Raw genomic sequence first — 14,125 nt, 5'->3', positions numbered from 1 at the left:
AATGGCAGAAGATGCAACACCTGCCCCTTTAACTCCTCACCATTTAAGGCCCCAAACACTCCTTTCAGGTTAAGCAGCGCTTCACTTGCACCTCTTTCAATTTGGTTTATTATATTTGCTGCTCCCAACGTGGTCTTCTCTACATTTGAGAGACTAATATAGTATTCAATTCTGGTCGCCACACTACCAGAAGGATGTGAAAGCTTTGGAGGGTACAGAGAAGATTTACCAGGATGTGGCCTGGTATGGAGGGCATTAGGTACGAGGAGAGGTTGGAGAAACTTGGTTTGTTCTCACTAGAACGACGGAGGTTGAGGGGCGACCTGATAGAAGTCTACAAGATTATGAGGGGCATGAACAGAGTGGATAGTCAGAAACTTTTTCCCAGGGTGGAAGAGTCAATTACTAGGGAGCACAGGTTTAAGGTACGAGGGGCAAGGTTTAAAGGTGATATACAAGTGTTTTTTTTTTTACACAGAGGGTGGTGGGGTGCCTGGAATTCACTGCCAGGGGAGGTAGTGGAAGCAGATATGATAGTGACTTTTAAGTGGCGTCTGGACAAATACATGGAATAGGATGGGAATAGAGGGATATAGTCCTGGGAAGGGTTGGGGTTTTAGTTTAGTCAGGCAGCACGATCGGTGCAGGTTTGGAGGTCCGAAGGGCCTGTTCCTGTGCTGTAATTTTCTTTGTTCTAAACACTGACTGGGTGACCACTGAGGAATACTTTTGCTCAGTCCGCAAGTACGACCCCAACCTTCCTGTTGCTGAAATTTTAACTCAGCACCTTGCTCTCATGCTCATATGTCCATCCTGGGCCTGCTGCAATGTTCTAGTTACACCCAGTGCAAGTGCAGTAACTTATGATTTTACAACAAATCCCTTACACATAGGGCCTCAATGCGCACACACGGCCATCTGTGTTTTGTTCTAGTTGCTACTTATTGCAATCTCTTACAGCTCTAACACATTCTCCCTCCTTTAGTTATGAGAGAGTCAAAAGACTCAAAACGTTAACTCTGCTTTCATTCCTAATAGATTCTGTCTGACCCGAGTTTTTCCAGAATCTTGTGTTTGTTTCAGATTCCAGCATCCTCAGTATTTTGCTTATTCCAATATCTCCTTCCTGAGCTGCAATGAGCAGAACTCCACATACGGTCTAACCAAGGATCTGTATAACAGAAGCATCACTTCCACTCAGTTGAAATAAGGCCAACATTCCATTTGCTGTTTTGACTGTTTTTTCTGTACCTGCCCAGCGTTTTTACTGACTCCAAAATCTCTGCCTCTGTTCGTTAATAAAATGCCAACTTCCTTCTGCTTACTCTCTCTCGCAGTGTCCCCAAGGGAGGTTTAATCTGTTGTAAATGGTTGGCATTTTAAATTGCTGTTCTGGTTACAAGTTATTTGGCACATTTTGCTGTTTCAAATTTGCTTTATTATGCAGCAAGTTTATATTTAAAATGTTGTAGGACTTTTTCCTTAACTATTTATTAAAGTACTTCTCAATTGACTTTCAATAAGTTAGCACCACGAGCCTCAAGCTCCCTGGCCACCTTCCATGTTGTACTTTGTTCCTGCCCAGCAGTGTCGCTGCACGGAGAGGGATTGCACCTTGTCTTCTGTCTGCCCATTTTAGTTTTCAGTTGTCATCTTGACTGATTCTGGTTGTTTGAGCGTTTTTTCATCTGCATTTAGACTGATGTGATTTTCTGACCAATATTGTATGGAAGGCACGGGAGCACAGTGGTTAGCACTGCTGCTTCACAGCTCCAGGGACCTCCAGGGTTCGATTCCCGGCTTGGGTCACCGTCTGTGGAGTTTGCACATTCTCCTCGTGTCTGCATGGGTTTCCTCCGGGTGCTGCGGTTTCCTCCCACAGTCCAAAGATGTGCAGGTTAGGTTGATTGGCCATGCTAAAATTGCCCTTAGTGTCCTGAGATGCGTAGGTTAGAGGGATTAGTGGGTAAATGTGTAGGGATATGGGGGTAGGGCCTGGGTGGAATTGTGGTGGGTGCAGACTCGATGGGCTGAATGGCCTCTTTCTGTACTGTAGGGATTCTATGATTCTATGAAAGTTCAATTGTTTGTTTAAATCTTTGCAGCACAGGAATCATCCACAGAGAAATTGTTCCAGACTTCCTGGGCCAACCCCATACTGTTGAACTTTGTGGGCTTAGGAGACAAGCAGGATAATCATTGGTCCAAATGCTTAAAGTCTGTGGGTTCAAGTCCCCTTTGGGACTTGAGCCGATAGTACTGTAGTGAAGCAACATGCACCGAGAGAGAGAGAGAGTGCTCCAATAAGCGAGGTGCTGCCTTTCAGATGGGCACAAAGGATCCCAAGGCAGCATTATAAAGAAGAGTAGGCGAGTTCTTCCCAGTGTCTTGGCCAATATTTATCTCTTAATTATCACTAAAACAGATTGACTGGTCATTAGCTTTTTGCTATTTTTGGGATCTTGCTATGAGCTACCCGTTTCCTGCATTAAGTGACTACAAAACATTGTGATGCATTTTGGACATCCTGAGGAATTGTATCAAACTGCTTACTGGTGAGTAGGAATGTGGAAATAAATGCAGCTCTGCCAGCTATCCCCACATCCTAAGAATGAATCAATGAAAGAACAATTGGATGCTCCATTCTCAAATGTCAGAGAAAAGAGGATATTTAATTCTCATACCCCTACATGCTCAAGACAATCAACCAAGCTCACGGTTGAACAGTAAACTTGTATCTAATAGGCCGGAGAGTGGGTTCCATGAAGTGAATGCATCCCTGGACCAATATTCATTATGTGGAGATGCCGGCGTTGGACTGGGTTAAACACAATAAGAGGTTTAACAACACCAGGTTAAAGTCCAATAGGTTTATTTGGTAGCAAAAGCCACACAAGCTTTCGGAGCTTTCCGAAAGCTTGTGTGGCTTTTGCTACCAAGTAAACCTGTTGGACTTTAACCTGGTGTTGTTAAACTTCCAATATTCATTATCAGAGAGGAAACACATTCATCAGTGCATAGACTGCAGATTTCACAGGAGTCAGGAGCTCAAAAGGGCCAAATGGCCTACTCCAGTTCCTAAGCTGGCCAAGAAATGGCAGGTATCATAGCAGCAACTGTCATTTCATTGATAGCACCTTTCACAACCTCAGGACATCCAAGAATGCATTACAAGCAATTACTGTCAAAATATAGGAAATAAGATCTCAATCCAAAAATATATTTTAATAATTTTCACTGAACGTGGCTAGATATCGCATCAAGCCCGCCTCATAAAATAAGCACAACACCTCTGAGGAGAACTGCAGTAACAAACCAACACTGAATACTGAAAGCCAACGTCAGTAGAATCACAAGAATATGTTGAATATTTCAGCTAAGGAGCCAAGATAACTCACAGCCATTATCAATTCAGAGGTTTCAGTATCAACTTACACCCTCAATTCCAGCCAGCACCAAACTTCATGCTGAGTTCTTTATGCTGCAAAACATTCCCAGAGAAAACGTTTCTTGGAGTGGGACATGAATATTCACACGAGTGCCCCAGGGTCCCAGTAAGTGTGGTCAATAGTCTGATTAGACAAGTGGTATAAGACTGCCTGTTTAGCTCAAGAAGGATGATTCTTAGAAAAATATAGGAATTGGCTAAACAGCAATGTCAGTGCAGACATGGGAGATGATGACCGAGGCAGGGAGAAACTGCAGCAGCCATGTCGATACAAGAAGAAAGCTGTCTCACTGTCCCAGGAAAGATTGCAACTCTGACACTCACACAAGCAATGTGCTGCCGTGACAAACCTGCAACATGACTTAGCCTCAGGCTAGCTGGCAGGAACATAGTCTATATTCCAGTTTTAACTGTTCATAACTTGGAGCTGCTGGCATACAAACACATAGAAACATAGAAAATAGAGACAGGAGTAGGCCATTCAGCCCTTTGAGCCTTCTCCGACATTCAATTTGATCATGGCTGATCATCAAATTCAATATCCGGAAGGTAGGTCTGCAATCAAAGCTCCTGCTTGTGAAATTCAGTCCTGTGTCGCAAGGAAAATAAGTTCTTATAAACAGCAGTGGGATTTTAAGCTGAAACTACTAGTTAGTCAACTGGAACACACCCCCCCACCCCCACCAGGGTCATAACCTAACTAAGGTACATGTGCATGAGACTTATTTTGGTACAAGCCAGTGGTTTTATTAATTCTTTGTTCCAGACCCCATTATAACTTGCCTGGGAGGTCTGCGTCACAAGTCTATATTTACACGACTAAACGTTGCACCAAACCCTGGCATTCCGATCTACTGATCGTAGACTCACAATACAATGAGTCTGTTACCTGGATAAGGGAACCAAATGTTATCCCAACCCTTGGAAACTAGCTCACAAAACTGATCTCCTGGAATCAAAAATTAAAATAGCGCCAGTATAAAAGCAGCTTTACTTCAGAGTCCTACTGCTCTGCAGCAAGATTTCTCATTTAAAAAACATCTCACACTCTCCATAGCTCCTTCTCCTTGGAGGGATAATTTTCTTTTTGCAAATTTAGCTTTTGTGGGGGTTATTTTAGTTTTAGCTCGTTATTCACGCCTGAACTCCAGATAGACCCAAAGCCAGTAGCAACCAAAATAGTGGTTTCAATATGATCCTGTGTTGCATCACAGCCAGTTTCATAGTACTGACATAGCATGGCACATTCCACTGTATCCTGGCAACACCTTCACTGAGTATTCTACTTAACGTGAAACACCACAACTTAGAAGCATCACTTCACTGAGCAGATCAACAGCAGGTTACACTGTTGCGGATTAGTCACCAGAGGCTTTGATTAAGGGTCAGCTATGTCTCACTGGCAGCATTCGGAGTCAGAGGTCATCCAGGCTGACACTTCCAATCCCATGCCGAGGGAGTGCTGTACAGTTGGATGTGATGTTAAATTGATGTGCCATCTGCCCTCTCAGGATTGCCCGTAGCAATTCAGAAAGGCAAGAGAGTTCTCTCATAATATTTATCCTGCAACAAACATCACTAAAGATCTGACCATTCTCATATTGCTGTTTATGGAAATGTGTGCGCATTTCCTACATTACAATGGTGCCTATATTTTGAAAACTATTTAAATTGGCTAGAAAGTGCTTTGCAATGATCTGTGTTTGTGAAAGGCACAGAATTGGCACCATTAGAAGAGAACCTATTGCCAAGTTTCTACCGATGATCTGGGCAACGCGAGTGCACCCAAGAAGGAGCCACTTCCTTCCACGTGCTGCTGTGTGGGTCAGGTCATGCACTAAAAACACACAATTCACAGCACAGTAAATTATTGAATGAATGTTGCTGACCAATTGCTAGGTGAAGTCATCACAACAAACAATGTGATAAACGCCAGCCAATCTGTTTTTCCTAATTCCAAAAAAACACATCAACCAGAAATATTAACCATTTCTCTCCACATATACCACTTGAGTATTTCCAGCGTTTTTTGACATTTTAAATTGCCAACATCTGCAGTACTTTCTCTGTCAGATTAACAACTGTCCACTTAAGATTTCCATTACTTCACTTTTGTGATATTGGTGTGGAGGGGTAAATATTGGCCACTCTTCGAAAGGGTGGCCACAGGATCCTTTACATCCAATCGAGAAAACAGACAAGGTCTCTGTTTAATGTCTTACTGAAAAGATAACGCCTCAGACAGTGCAGCATTCCTTCAGTACTGCACCAGGGGGTTGGCCACGATTCTATGCTCAGGTCTCTGGAGTGGGGCTTGAACCCACCGTTTGACTCAAGGGGCTAGAATGCCACCCGCTGAGCCACAACTGACACCTTTAAATTGGGCGGGGAAAGAAGGCGGATTCATTGAAGTGGATATCAATTTTCCAGTTAATGTAACGAGTCCCCGTTAACCTGCAGGTGGTGTTTGCAACTTTAAAAAGGTAACGTTTAAAATGCAAACCCGTACCTTTTATAAAAAAGGAGCGACCGACGGTAATAATTGTATTTTAAACCGTCTTCAATTCCCACGATTATTATGTCTTAGGAAACAAATCTCGCAAAGATATAAAATTTGTTTGGCAAAATTTAAAAGAAATACACACAAACAAAAGGCTTCTTCACAACCCGCCACGGTGACCGAGCGCAGCCACTGCGCAAGCGCGGGAAATTCCAACATGGCGGCCGCCGCAGGGTATGCCGGGAGTTGTAGTTCCCGCCGCTCGGCCCTGGCTCCCGGCAACGTCGCCCAAAGCGGCCCTCGGCCCGGGCTTCGCTCCCCTTCCCGCCCTGAACCATCCCCTGAACTCGGGGGAAATCAGGCAACCCGCTTCGGAGAACAATCACTGAACGGCGCTCTGCCGCTCGAGCGCCCGCCCATGCGCAGTGAGGCGCCGCCGCTGACGGACTACAAACCGCGCGCGGCAGAAACATTTGAAAAAACCCGGAGCTGGAAAAACCCGGGTTCAAAATGAAAACATGCAAAGTGCTTTAAATGCACCGGGTGTAAAAATGCATTAAAAAACCAGCTGCATAAATTGAATAAAATCTGCACATTTAAACATAACGCTTTCTTGCTTCTGCATGGCGAACGCGCATGCGCACCAAATCAAAGCAAGTTTTGTGTGTAAAAAAAATGAACGTTTATTCAAAATAAAAATCACGACGAGATTTTTTACATCCAGGATTTCGCCGCGGGCGGCAATGGTAACCGCGACCGAGGGAAAGAATGAGACCCTTTGAGCGATAACTCTGAAGCTGTGGCCTAGGCCGAGGGATCGGCACAAAAACCCCGACACACAATAAAGCCCGAGGCCAGCCTCCCCTCACACACACAACCTCCCCACTGAGCCAGCCCTTCCAAATAACCCCGCCACGGCCAGCTGCAAACTCAAGAGAGAGAATGAAGCAATCCCGATAGGAGGGGGGCGAAAGAGTGTAAAAATATATTTTCTGCTTTAAAAATTTAAAAAGAGTGGAAATGCTTTACCCATGTTGCCGCTTGAAGATGGTGGCTGCCGGGGAGTCGGAACTAATGTGCGGGAGTAGGCGAGTAGCCGGAGCTGTGCAGGAGGCGGACACCGGAGCGGGCGGGGGAAGGTTGTTGCTGCTGCACTCCGGAACAAGTGTCCTGAGGTAAATTTTCGCCCGTTTAATTGGGGCCTGCTGCAGAAAAACCCCAGGGCTAATTATTAACTGCTGCGCCTCGGCTCCAGCTTTAACTGGTTAATTTACTGCTGCATTTTTTTTGGTTAAAAATATTATTTAGAGGGCGATTTCTTTTCGATTGAGTGATTGCAGATTGTTAGGTTCTATCAATCAGGATCATATAATCATCAAAAGGAATCAATTAAACCATCGACTATTTCAATAATCTGGAGCACATCCAAAACTCTGTCCACTCTGTGCTTGCTGACCTGCACTGGCTCCTTATCCAGCAACAACTTGATTTTAAAATGCCCATAGATAAAGACAGAGTACTGCGGGTGCTGGAACCTGGAACAAAAACAGAAATGCTGGCGAAACCCAGCAGGTCTGACAGCATCTGTAGAGAGAGAGAGGAGCCAACACATCGAGTCTGGATGACCCTTAGTTCAAATTCCCGTTAAAATTCCCATCCTTGTTTTCCGATTCCTCCATGGCCTCACCCCTCGCTATCTCTGTAATCACATACAATCCTTCAAGAGTTTTCTGTGCTGCTCTGGCACATTGAGTATCACTGATTTGAATCACTCAACCATTGGCAGCCCCAGGTTCTGGAATTCCCTCCCTGGACCACCACCTCCTTTATGACCCTCCTTAAAACTCTTGTCTTTAACTGAGCTTTTTTAGCCATCTGAACTAATATCTCTTTATATGGCTTACGATGAATGTTGTTGGCTTTATGTTCCTGAAAAGCGCCTTGGGATATTTTAACTATGTTAAAGGTGCTATAAAAGTAACTTTGGTAATGTTTTAAAGGGCACAAACAAGTACTGAATTATGGGGGTAATGCTGTTAATGTGGTGTATATGGATTCTCAAAAGGCATTTGATACAGTGCAACACAAAGGTAGTAATCTCAGGATTGCTGCCTGTGCCACGGGAAGGTGAGGACAGGGATGGAGTGAGGTGGAAGATGAATGTGTGGCTGAGGGACTGGTGCAGGGGGCAGGGATTCAGGTTCCTGGACCATTGGGACCTCTTCAGGGGCAGGTGTGACCTGTGCACAAAAAACGGGTGGCACTTGAATCCCAGGGGGACCAATATCCTGGCAGGAACGTTGGCTAAGGCTACTGGGGAGAGTTTAAACTAGATAGGTTGCGGGGAGTGGATCAAAATGAGGTGACTGAGAGTGAGGAAGGTAGCTCGCAAACAGAGAAGGGTTATAGGCAGTGCAAGAGGGCGGATGGACAGGGAATAGAGAAGGGGAGAGCTCAGACCAAAGGATTGAGATGTGTTTACTTTAATGCCAGGAGTATAGTGAATAAAGGGGATGAGCTCAGAGCATGGATCGATGCCTGGAAGTATGATGTGGTGGCCATTACGGAGACTTGGATGTCTCAGGGACAGGACTGGATACTCCAGGTGCCGGGATTCAGATGTTTCAGGAAGGACAGGGAGGGAGGCAAGAGAGGGGGTGGAGTTGCATTGCTGATCAGGGATAGTGTCACAGCTGTAGAGAAGGTGTATGCTGTGGAGGGATTGTCCACCGAGTCTCTGTGGGTGGAAGTTCAGAGTGGGAAGGGACCGGTCACTTTGCTGGGAGTTTTCTATAGGCCGCCCAATACTAACAGGGAGGTGAAGGAGCAGATAGGGAAACAGATCCTCAAGAGTTGCAATAATAGCAGAGTTGTTGTGATGGGAGACTTTAATTTCCCAAACATAGATTGGAATATCCCTAGGGTAAGGGGATTGGATGGGGAAGAGTTCATTAGGTGTGTTCAGGAGGGTTTCCTGACACAGCATGTGGACAAGCCTACAAGAGGAGAGGCTGTACTTGATCTGATACTGACCAATGAACCTGGACAGATGTCAGATCTCTCAGTGGGAGGGCATCTTGGGGATAGCGATCATAACTCTATCTCCTTTAGGCTTGCATTGGAAAAAGAGAGGATCAGGCAAGCTACGAAAGTGTTTATATGGAGTAAGGGGAAATATGAAGACATTAGACAGCAAATTGGAAGGAGGTATTCTCGGGGAAATGTACTGAAGAGAGATGGCAGTTTTTCAAGGAATGTCTGTCTAGAGTTCTACAGGACAACGTTCCGAGCAGACAGGGAGGTGTTGGTTGGTTAAAGGAACCGTGGTGCACGAAAGCTGTGCGGGACCTAGTCGAGAAGAAAAGGAAAGCGTACAAAAGGCTCAGAGAGCTTGGCGAAGATAGGGATTTAGAAGAGTATACGGCTTGTAGGAAGGGACTAAAGAAGGAAATTAGGAGAGCCAGAAGGGGTCACGAGAAGGCCCTGGCAGGTAGGATTAAGGAGAACCCTAAGGCGTTCTATAAATATGTGAAGAGTAAAAGGATGAGACGTGACGGAATAGGGCCTATAAAAGGTGAAGGTGGGAAAGTCTGTACAGAACCAATAGAAATGGCAGAGGTGCTCAATGAGTATTTTGCCTCGGTTTTCACAGAGGAGAAGGATCTGGGTGGATGTACTGCGGGCGTGCGGTGGACTGAAAGGATTGAGTATGTGGATTTTAAGAAAGAGGTTGTGCTGGAATCTTTGAATGGCATCAAGATAGATAAGTCGCCGGGTCCGGATGGGATGTACCCCAGGTTAGTGTGGGAGGCGAGGGAAGAGATTGCAGAGCCTCTGGCGATGATCTTTGCGTCGTCGATGGAGACGGGAGAGGTGCCGGAGGATTGGAGGATTGTGGATGTGGTTCCTATTTTCAAGAAGGGGAATAGGGATAGCCCAGGTAATTACCGACCGGTGAGTCTAACCTCAGTGGTTGGTAAACTAATGGAGAAGATCCTGAGGGACAGGATATATGAGCATTTAGAGAGGTTTAGTATGCTCAAGAATACTCAGCATGGCTTTCTCAAGGGCAGATCGTGCCTTACGAGCCTGGTGGAGTTCTTCGAAAATGTGACTAAACACATTGACGAAGGGAAGGCGGTAGATGTGGTTTATATGGATTTTAGCAAGGCGTTCGATAAGGTCCCCCGTGCAAGGCTTCTAGATAAAGTGAGAGGGCATGGGATCCAAGGGGCTGCTGCCCAGTGGATCCAGAACTGGCTTGCCCAAAGGAGGCAGAGAGTGTGTATACATGGGTCTTTTTCTAAATGGAGGTCGGTCACCAGTGGTGTGCCCCAGGGATCTGTTCTGGGACCCTTGCTGTTTGTCATTTCATGACCTGGATGAGGAAGCGGAGGGATGGGTTGGTAAGTTTGCAGACGACACGAAGGTTGGTGGGGTTGTGGATAGTCTGGAGGGATGTCAGAAGTTACAGAGGGACATAGATAGGATGCAAGACTGGGCGGACAAGTGGCAGATGGACTTCAACCCAGATAAATGCGTTGTGGTCCATTTTGGTAGGACAAATGGGATGAAGGAGTAAAATATAAAGGGAATGACTCTTAGTACGGCAGAGGATCAGAAGGACCTTGGGGTCCGGGTCCATAGGACTCTAAAATCAGCCCCGCAAGTGGAGGAGGTGGTTAAGAAGGCGTATGGTGTGCTGGCCTTTATCAATCGAGGGATTGAGTTTAGGAGTCCGGGGATAATGATGCAGCTATATAAGACCCTTGTCAGACCCCACTTGGAGTACTGTGCTCAGTTCTGGTCGCCTCACTATAGGAAGGATATGGAAAAGATTGAAAGGGTGCAGAGGAGATTTACAAGGATGTTGCCTGGATTGAGTGGCATGCCTTATGAGGATAGGCTGAGGGAGCTCAGTCTTTTCTCCTTGGAGAGACGAAGGATGAGAGGAGACCTAATAGAGGTATATAAGATGTTGAGAGGCATAGATCGGGTGGACTCTCAGAGGCTTTTTCCCAGGGTGGAAATATCTGCTACGAGAGGACACAGGTTTAAGGTGCTGGGGGGTAGGTACAGGAGAGATGTTAGGGGTAACTTTTTCACACAGAGGGTGGTGGGCGAGTGGAATCAGTGGTGGTGGAGGTGAACTCAATAGGGGTCTTTTAAGAGACTCCTGGATGAGTACATGGAGCTTAATAGGATGGAGGGTTATAGGTAGGTCTAGAAGGTAGGGATGTGTTCGGCACAACTTGTGGGCCGAAGGGCTTGTTTGTGCTGTAGTTTTTCTATGTTTCTAACACAACAGACTTGTGAGCACAATTCTACCTCATGGAATAAAAAGAAAAGTAGGAACTTGGATAAGAAATTGGCTGAGTGACAGGAAACAGAGAGCAGTGCTAATAGAGGTTTTTCTGATTGGAAGAGGATTTATTGTGGAGTTCCCCAGGGGTCAGTGTTGGGAGCCTTGCTCTTGCTGATGTATATCAATTACCTTGACTGTGGTGTACAGGACATGATTTCAAAATTTGCAGATGATACGAAGATTGGAGGCACTGTCAACTATGATGAGGGTAGTCTTTAACTTCAGAAGGACATATTGGTGGATTGGGCAGAGAAATGGCTGATGAAGTTCAGTGCAGCAAAGTCTGAGGTGATTCATTTTGGCAGGGCGAATGAGAGACAGTACAAAATAAAGGGAGAAATGCTAAACGAGATGCAGGAACAGAGAAACCTTGATGTATATGTGCATAAGTAATTGAAGATGGCAGTACATGTTGAGAGAGCAGTTAATAGAGCATAAAATAGCTCGGGTAAATGCACTGGGTTATGGGGATAGGGCGTGGGTGGGATTGTGGTTGGTGCAGACTCAATGGGCCGAATGGCCTCCTTCTGCACTGTAGGATTCTATGATTCTATGAATATTTGAGGCTTTATTAATAGGGGCATTGGGTAAGAGTAAGGAGGTCATATTGAACTTGTATAAGACACTAGTTAGGCTGCATCTGGAATACTGTGTCCAGTTCTGGGTGCCATACATGAGAAAGGATATGAAGGCATTGGAGAGGGTACAGAGGAGACTTTCAAGAATGATTTCAGGGATAAAGTGCTGCAGCTAAGAGGATAGATTGGAGAGGTTGGAACTGTTTTCCTTGGAGAAAAGAAGACCAAGAGGAGGCTTGATAGATGGACTCAAAATCCTGAGGGGTATGGACAGTGTAAATAGTGAGAAACTGTTCGCACTCAGGAGTACATCAACAACTGGGGGGCACTGATTCATAATAATTGGCAAAAGGAGTAGAAGTGATGCAAGTAAAATATTTTTCATCCACAGGGTGGTTGGAGTCTGGAACAATTTCCTGAGAGGATAGTGGAGGCAGGTCAGATCAAGGTATTCAAAGGGGATTGCTATCTGAAAATAAAGAATGTACAAGGTTCTGAGGATAAGGCAGAGGCGTGGGACTAGATAGAATGCTCTTTGAGAGAGCCAGTGCAGACGCGATGGACCAAATGGCCTCCCTCTGCACTGTAAAGCTTCTGTGATTCTAAGATCTGTTGTAACCCAATGTTATCCTCATTTGTCAACCAAAAATAGATATCACTTTGAGCAGGAGGATCGCCAAGGATCTCACTGCCACTAAATGGCTGACTCTTGCTCCTATTTCTTATGTTCTTATTAGTACCAAATTAAAAGCCAATTTTGCAGTGTGGATCAATGCTGATTGGTCACTAGGTTGAGATCGACCATCAATTTATAAGCCAGTTAACAGAGAAAAATTGATTTGAATTGAAGTCTGAGTTGAAAGGTAGTATTTGAACCTCAACGTCTCAGTGATTTTGAAAGAATCCTCTTGCGAAAGATTTCACTTTTTACTGGTCACTGGACTCTGGTCACTTTTAGTTTCCTCTTCGAAGCAGCTAACACTCTTGTGAGATCATGACAGTAGTCTTTTGTCCATGCTGATGTGGAGTACATCACAGCTGAGTCCAACTTCCACAGATGCTGCACCTGGGATCAGCGAGCTCGGGATTCACTCAGCATCAAACCTGGGATTTTCCTGCTCTATTTTCACTGGACACACTTGCTGAGCCACTGGGTGGCAACACCTGATTATTAGTTGGAGTCTGTCCCTTTAATATGTGACTGTATGTAATTTACACAGTTCAGAGGTTTGTGGAAATAATCTCCCTGTGACTTGAACCCCATGAGAAAAGAGTTGACTGTTCAGTTATGTCAGTATTTCTGCACCTGAAACTATCAGGTGATGCTGATGGTTTACAAAACAGGCTCAAGCATGTAGATGTACTGCTAATGACTACTTGTTTTTGCAGCTTAAACAAAAAATGTTGAAAATGGTAAGCTAATAGTGTCATTTTTTAAAAATGTCTTTATATAGCGAATGTCAATGCCCAGTGACCTAATTGGGAGAAGTTACTGAGCCCAACAACTGAAGGAGCAGAATTATAAAAGAGCCCATCCTCTAGGTTCGCAGCGGAGCGCCATGCTCACAGAAAGTGCAGGTTGGAATGTCAATGTTACTGTGATGAAGTCACTGCTGTTGTAAGTGTATTGTTCCTGTTGGAAGCATAGGTCCGAGAATTGATATAATGACATTGTTAGGTTATCTCTGACATGGCTTAGCTGCTTGGTGAATTAACATTAGAGTCATGCTCTGTTCCTCATCTGCAGCCCCTTGAGAAGGGCATGCTCACCGTGAGTAGGTGATTGTGGAATTAACCGTACAATATTAATCCAGGCTGCTTTGGTAATCCTGCTGTATCAACTATCCAGACCAGTCTCCTAATGCTATCAGTGTGATGTCACTTTCTTTTTCATAGAATCTCTACAGTGCAGAAGGAGGCCATTCGGCCCATCGAGTCTGCACCGACCACAATCCCACCCAGGCCCTACCCCCACATATTTTACCCTGCTAATCCCTCTAACCTACGCATCTCAGGACTCTAAGGGGCAATTTTTAACCTGGCCAATCAACCTAACCCGCACATCTTTGGACTGTGGGAGGAAACCGGAGCACCCGGAGGAAACCCACGCAGACACGAGGAGAATGTGCAAACTCCACACAGACAGTGACCCGAGCCGGGAATCGAACCCGGGACCCTGGAGCTGTGAAGCAGCAGTGCTAACCACTGTGCTACCGTGCCGCCCTTTTGTTAGA

General features: G+C 45.3%; 2 protein-coding genes across 10 annotated transcripts in view; one reads left to right on the top strand and one right to left on the bottom strand.

Annotated features, from left to right (window-relative positions):
- The window catches only part of cbx1b (chromobox homolog 1b (HP1 beta homolog Drosophila)), a 63,548-nt gene that overhangs the window by 18,035 nt on the left and 31,388 nt on the right, over positions 1–14,125 (bottom strand). The window contains exon 1 of one of the 3 annotated variants that reach the window (XM_078224236.1): positions 6,978–7,018. The exons of 1 other annotated variant lie outside the window; for it this stretch is intronic. In XM_078224236.1, coding sequence (XP_078080362.1) covers positions 6,978–6,981 — 4 coding nt within the window. In that variant the 5' untranslated portion in view covers positions 6,982–7,018. Of the gene's footprint in view, positions 1–5,957; positions 6,049–6,977; positions 7,019–14,125 lie in introns of those variants that run through there. One more of the 3 variants, XM_078224237.1, reaches the window with a different exon arrangement.
- The window catches only part of LOC144500789 (sorting nexin-11-like), a 137,124-nt gene continuing 130,042 nt past the window's right edge, over positions 7,044–14,125 (top strand). For 2 of the 7 annotated variants that reach the window (XM_078224241.1, XM_078224240.1), the window contains exons 1-2: positions 7,044–7,123; positions 13,346–13,469. The gene's annotated coding sequence lies outside the window, so the exon portion shown is untranslated. Of the gene's footprint in view, positions 7,124–12,282; positions 12,340–13,345; positions 13,510–14,125 lie in introns of those variants that run through there. The other 5 variants (XM_078224246.1, XM_078224242.1, XM_078224244.1 and 2 more) reach the window with 4 other exon arrangements.

This window comes from Mustelus asterias, chromosome 11 (assembly GCF_964213995.1).
Source record: "Mustelus asterias chromosome 11, sMusAst1.hap1.1, whole genome shotgun sequence".
In the NCBI taxonomy this organism is placed as follows: Eukaryota; Metazoa; Chordata; class Chondrichthyes; order Carcharhiniformes; family Triakidae; genus Mustelus; species Mustelus asterias.
The sequence above is the reverse complement of the archived record's forward strand: the minus strand, read 5'-3'. Positions and strand labels throughout refer to the sequence as shown.